This window comes from Sinocyclocheilus grahami, unplaced genomic scaffold (genome assembly GCF_001515645.1).
Source record: "Sinocyclocheilus grahami isolate Dianchi unplaced genomic scaffold, SAMN03320097.WGS_v1.1 scaffold3.1, whole genome shotgun sequence".
Classification (NCBI taxonomy): domain Eukaryota; kingdom Metazoa; phylum Chordata; class Actinopteri; order Cypriniformes; family Cyprinidae; genus Sinocyclocheilus; species Sinocyclocheilus grahami.
In genome coordinates, this window is record NW_015505182.1 from 1,764,283 (window position 1) to 1,770,858 (window position 6,576).

Consider the following 6,576-nt stretch of genomic DNA (forward strand, 5'->3'; position numbering starts at 1 on the left):
TGACGTTCCCTTTCATGTGCAAAAACTGTACAAGGATCACCAAATACGTGGTTACGCTAATTTTAGACAAAATCACAAGGTCATGTTTGAGAATAGGAAAGTCGAGAGAAAATGTGTGTGAGGAACGCTAAATTCCAGGCACACTCTGTGACCACTTTGACCCCGGATGAGGACACAGAGCAGACAGGCAATTCATCTTTTTTACACGCTCACAGTCTGAGCAATTAGGGGTCCGTCTATGACTGGCTTTCTGACCCCAACTGCGGCATGATTAAAATAAATTGCTCAATTAATGCTAGCCTTGCAATATAAACAATTTGCTAATCCGAGTTGTGTTTGACTCAGATTTCCAACTAGTGGTAACGAGTTGCCGGGCTTATCTGCCCCTCAGACACAAGTCTAATTTGTGCCCTGATTCCACAGACAATGCTAAAAAAATATGAGCAATTACAATGACAAATAGGCATCTCATTAGCCTGAAGACTGAGACTGGCTATCAGCGTAGGTGTCCTCATAGACATATTTGAATGTCTCATTCCAAATTAATGCCTCCATAAACGAACCAACAAACCAACCATTTCAATAATGCATGCCCACACTTGACCGCTATGTGATTAATGTTAAGTACAGACAATAGCTGACTGGCTTAGTGGTCGACAGCGGGATTGATCTGTCCTCATTACCAGCTGTAGACAAGGAAGAGCTTACTGTGTGTCAGCAGCATCTACGTCTATGTCCAAGCAGACTGACACTTCTACCTCTTACCCACTTCTGTTTTTCCTCCTCTTCCCATAAATATTTTTCCTAATTTTCTATATATTTTAAAGGGATAGTTCACCTAAAATTCATTTACTCACCTTCAAGTTGTTTCAACCCTATATAAGTTTATTTCTTCATTTGAACACAAAAGAATATATTCTGAAAAAAAAAGAAGAAAAAAAAGTTGATGGTCCCCATTGACGTCCATAGTACTTTTTCCATACTATGGAAGTCAATGGGCACCATCAACTGTTTGGTTACCCATATTCTTCAAAGTGACTTTTTTTGTGTTCAACAGAAAAAATAAACTTGGTTTGGAATAACCTGAGGGTGAGTAAATGATGACAGAATTTTCATTTTTGGGTAACTATCCCTTTACACCATCCATAAGCCTGTGAAGGGAGTCTCCCATTCATGAGAAGCAGTTCAGTGATTCAAAATAATTTTAGAACAGTGTCATTTAATTTTTGCTTTAATTCAAAGTTTGTAATGTTGTGTTGTAGTTCATGGAAGCTCATGGCAGTATTAAATAAATATATTTTATCTTTATGAAGAAAATTAATGGGAAAAATACTTCCGTAACTAAAGCTGTGAAAAAAGTAGGTGTTCTCTATTGCACTCTATTCTACCTGACTTTACACTTCCTCCTCATGAAACTCCGGTCAGGCTCTAATTAACACGCTCTTTGGCTAACGACTGGGATTTCCTTTGAAGGAGGAACTCTGGAAGGATTTCCAGTGATGTGGGCGGCATTGCACAGGGTACTCGCTAAATAAAAGCCAGTCAGACTGCAGGCAGTGAAATGGGCCAGCGTGGATCAATGTCAGGTTCTTCAGAGCCAACAAAGTGATGTGATTCACCATAATGGAAAAGAGAACGATACTGTGTGACATACCACCATATGAGTCACTATGAGCGAGAAAGTAAGAGTAAGGGACAGAAAGGAGAAGATTGCTGAGGAGTAGATGAAGCTTACTGTGAAAGATTGTTGGAAATCTTGTCAGTTCTTGGCATGAGGGACAAATTAACCACTACAGAATTTAATTAAAATAGAAAACACATTACAAGAAAACCTTCTGTATGGAGTCTAGCAAGTTCATCAATGTTTAGGGGAGAAGTGGTGATGCCTGATTCAGAATGGAATCGTTCTTTTGAGTCAAATCTTTTCAATGAATTACTTTTTCCATTTAATAAAGCATTTCACTCACGATTTTGACTCAAGTTCAACTCTAATCTGGTTGCATTGGTTAACATCTGACTGGAGATTATAAGTGAAAAAAGACTTTTAAGTTCATCACATTCCTCAAGCATTCTGAATTTCTTTTCCAATGGGGTGAACTAATCCTTTAACAAAAGGACAGATCTATTAATATATGCTCAGAGAAATTCACTAAAATGTCCTTGCTCTTGTAAATAATTTTAATAAAGGAGCCATTTAAATAAAAATCACTTACAATGCAGGTGAAATGAGGCAAGTTCTGCTACACTATGTATTTAGGGCAGATGAGTATCTAAAACACATCAGGATGTCCCTGGCGGCACCTCCATGTCCCTGATGGGAAGTTTGAGAGGCGTTCCAACACACGCTCTCCTCTATAGCTGTGTTTAATTAACAACCCAGGAATCCTAATTATGGAGACCTCAGCATTGATTTTATTTAAGCAAGATTTAACCAAAACAGCCTCAAGAGACGTTCAGAGCAGCTGGCGAGGCTCGAATGGAAGACGAATATCCTTGCAAGTGGCCTAAAATACCTCTCATTAAAGGCTTATAATCAATGTGCCCTCTAAAATGCACCATCAAAAACACACTCGCTCTATGTCCACAATGCATTATGTAAATAGTTTCTCAAAAGGTCAAATGCAAATTTGGTAGAAGTCAGGATGGAAAACTTTTCTAATTTCATAACTGAAAAATTCTTCACCAAACTTTTCTTATTTTATCTATATCAAGTGTAAAATTAAATGTCATTCCAACTCAAATGAAACCTTTGGAAACTCTGTAAAATGAGTTAAGCGACCTATTATGTGTCTCCATTAAAAGGAACATTTAGTGTAACAGTTGTGGCTTTGCTTTACATTTCTAGCATAACTTCACATAGAACTTCACATGGCTTTTCCATTATTTAACAGTCAAAATATGCCCATTAAGCTGCATTACATTTCTCAAATTGAACTCAAAAGAAAACTTCTCAAAAGATTAGCCCTATTTTGAGCAGCACTGATATGTCGACACGGCTGTGGGATGGACAACATAAACTAGCGGGATGCCGGCATGCAGAAAAAATTATGGGAATGAGTCTGATGACATAACACTGAAAAACACTTGAAGATAAATATTTTCTTATAAAATAGCATATCCACATGAGGGACTGCGTTGTGTCTAATGGCACTTTACTTGCTCAGAGAATACAGTCTTAGTTGCTAAGCAACGGTTACATAAAAAACCACAAGCTTAAATCTGAATCCCCTTTGCACATGAAAGTGTCTGGGGATAAAGTGGGGAAGTATTCCACAAAAAGATGGAATGAAGATGAAGACAAAAGACAATTAATTATAGGTGGGAGAAACTCATAATTACACTGCTTGCGAAGCATCACAGGACTGATAGTCCTCAAACCTACATTTTTCCTCCTTACCCACAAATGTTATCCACCAATTAATTCAGACTGAACTGCTTAACATAGATTTCACTAAAACTTTATTCTTTATTTCTGTAACTAAGTTTCAGATGTTCTATTTTGTGTTTTTGTAAACTTGATCAACTTCTCATTCACATTATCAGCTTTTCAGTTAAAGATTGTGTATCATTGTATGAACAAATAAATTCCATTTATTTAGAGAACCCTTTTCAGTGGTAAAGATTATGGCATCATATCAGAAAATTTTACAGGGTTTTACAGCGAACAGTATTTTAAAGGTCAGACGTCACTATAGAACATTACAGTGTAACAGACTTCAGCAGAGGTTTTAATCATTGTTAATCATCTGAATCACTTTTACTCATTGTTAATCATGGATAATGAATCAAACTCTTCAACCCGGCATACACACAAACCTCATCCAATATATGCAACACAGAAATATGCATTTTGGGATTTTTGCAGTTTCCTAGAAAAAGCATGCATAAATCATGTAAATTATCGCCTCATTGTTTACTATTTTCACTGTTTCTTTACATTGTAGTTGTCATGATTGTTGTACTGTATTGTATCTCTTTGAGTGATAAAAAAAAGAGTGCATCTCTTGCCTTTATGATGAAATTTTAGGCGTTGTTGTTTTCTGTGTGGAATGTAAAGAACTATGCATGATGGGTTGAAAAGCTTGATGCAATATTAAATGGGTGTATACAGTATACCCAATTTCTTATTGCTCTTCTTTAGAAATCCACATAAATCATTACTTGCAGTAACACCTCCTTTATTATACAAAGTGTTATTCTGAGAGAAAATGCAATGAAAAGCAGACCAAACAACATCATCAGCGTGAGCACATGTGGCACATTGTGAGCCAATGGAAGCCAGTTAACTTGTCCAATGAGAGATAGTCAACATTGAACAGGTCAGCTGGAGTGTGACAATGAGGAAGGATTACAGCAAAAATAAAATAAAATAAAAAAATGTAAAATGAAATTACATTAAAGTGCCCCTATTATGCCTTTTCAAATATTACCTTTCATGCAGTGTGTCATGTAGCTGTATGTGAACATAAACTATCTGCAAAGTTGTGAATGCCGACAGTGCAAGATAAATAAAGTTATTGTCTATCAAAAAAAAAAAAGAGTCGGCTCGCAATCGCCTACACGAGTCGTCAGGAATTCGAATCTTATTCTGTTACGGCTCTACGTCACGAAGTAACACATTTGCATAATGTCTGCCCACGTTCTACATCGCTAACTTGCCCGCCCACAAACAGTAAAATTTTCGTGTGGTTAACATCATGTTGAGAAGACGCTGTATCCAACGCTGTGAGAGTAAATTTGTTTTATCACATCTTATAATTACCACAAACTTGTTAACACTTGACACTTACCACTGAGAAACATCCTGCTCCAGTCGTGCTTGCGAATCAGTCTCTTGTTGATCAGCCAGTTCAACCGTTTCATCATCAGACTCCGGCTTGAATTGGTAAGGTACAGTCGATACCATCTTTTCTATGACAAGTCTCCAGGTCTGTTTCGTTTCAGACACGCGGTGTGTGCGTTAGACCAATCCAGAGCCAATCTCTCTTCGGCTCCGGACCAATCACAAAGGACTGCGCCATCTGACCAATCACAGCAGTGAGGGCTCACGGAAAGGAGGGGTTTAGAGAGACTGATTCTTTGAACTGCTTCGCAGGAGTCGTTTACGAATCATTTAGAAATTAGGTAAAATTAAATCAATTTTTTGAGAAAACTAACGTGTTTTTTGACCTTGCATGCATGTTAACCTGTTTTAGGAGACTCATAAAACAATATTAGCAACCTTAAAAATGGCATAATAGGGGCACTTTAAATAAATTGTCTTGCTCATTTTGACACACATGGTTTCCATTTGGCTTTTCCTTCAGGTCATAACTAAAAAAAATGCTGTGTGATAGTGAGGAAGGATTACTTTAATTGCAAAAATAAATAAAATACAATAAAAATCTTGCAGATTTTGACACATATTGAAGGTTTTTATTTGGCTTCTCATTTAGCTCATAACTAAATAAAAAAAAGGCTGTGTGAAAATGGATTACGGAAATTAAATAAATAAATAACGGCAAATAAATAAATACAATAAAATTATCTTGCTCATTTTTGAAACGAAGGAAGGTTTCCAACCCCTGTGCTATGAAAGTGACATCCAAAGCGATTCTGTCTTTTCACCAGCCCTAGTATGCGAGAACCGCTGGTGTCAGATGCCCTGATTCTGCTGAGCTCAGTTTCAAATGATGTCCTGAAACCTAAAATCTGTGAGGGCACAACCGAAGAAGTAAAAATGAGCAGCCTTCTACTAACCACAGCACCGTCTCTTGACATACAGAACAGATACTGCACCAGCTAAAACATTAATCGCAGACAAATTCCACATTAGTAAGTGGGACAATGCACATCTGGTGGACGAAAGCCAGTGGATTATAGTCTCTACTTGATGCTAATGCTAACATTCTTTGCTGTTCTTAAAGGACTGTCTGAACGACAGGAGCATATTAATACAGTTTACCTTGCACTAGATCCTCCTCATCTAGATCCCAGGGCACACAGCCAGGCCAGCGCATGTTGTCTTCCATCCAGAACCATGGAGATGCCAAATTCGCCCTCTCCATCCCGGTGTAACCTTACCTAACTAAGGCTGCCGGTCGTTGTGGCACACTCTCAGTCTTATTGACCCATCCAGTGCTTCTCCAGCAGCTGGTGCAGCCCTCCCCATCCCCCTTTTCTCACTGTAACACTTTCTCGCCCTGCCCAGGAAGTAGGCTGCACAGCAGATGGTTAGTTTCTCTCTCACTGTCTTTGTCTTACTGAACCCTCCCATTATATTTTAATCACAACCACTTACTGTGCAGCAATGTCACAATTATGTGATATATATGCAAGTAATAGCTTTGAAATACCATAGCTAAAGCGTTACTGATCTAATATTAGCCTTGACAGGATGGCTTTGATATCTCGATTAGAGAAAACGGCATCTACACGAACACCACATCCAAACATCTCAGCAATTAGTGGGCTCAGTGACGCAGCTTAAATTTGTGTGGACTCACTTGTGTTTCTGTGGATTACTAGAGAATACTTCTAATAGCATTCAGCTCTGGGTAGCGAGGACATTATAGTGCCACATCTTAATGAACTTAA

General features: G+C 38.1%; 1 protein-coding gene across 1 annotated transcript in view; it reads right to left on the reverse strand.

Annotated features, from left to right (window-relative positions):
• LOC107565459 (kazrin-like) overlaps positions 1-6,047 on the reverse strand; it is a 56,877-nt gene extending 50,830 nt beyond the window's left edge. The window contains exon 1 of the mRNA XM_016250733.1: positions 5,945-6,047. Within this exon, the coding sequence (XP_016106219.1) occupies positions 5,945-6,047 (103 nt within the window). The remainder of the gene's footprint in view (positions 1-5,944) is intronic.
• Between the last annotated feature and the right edge of the window lie 529 nt (positions 6,048-6,576).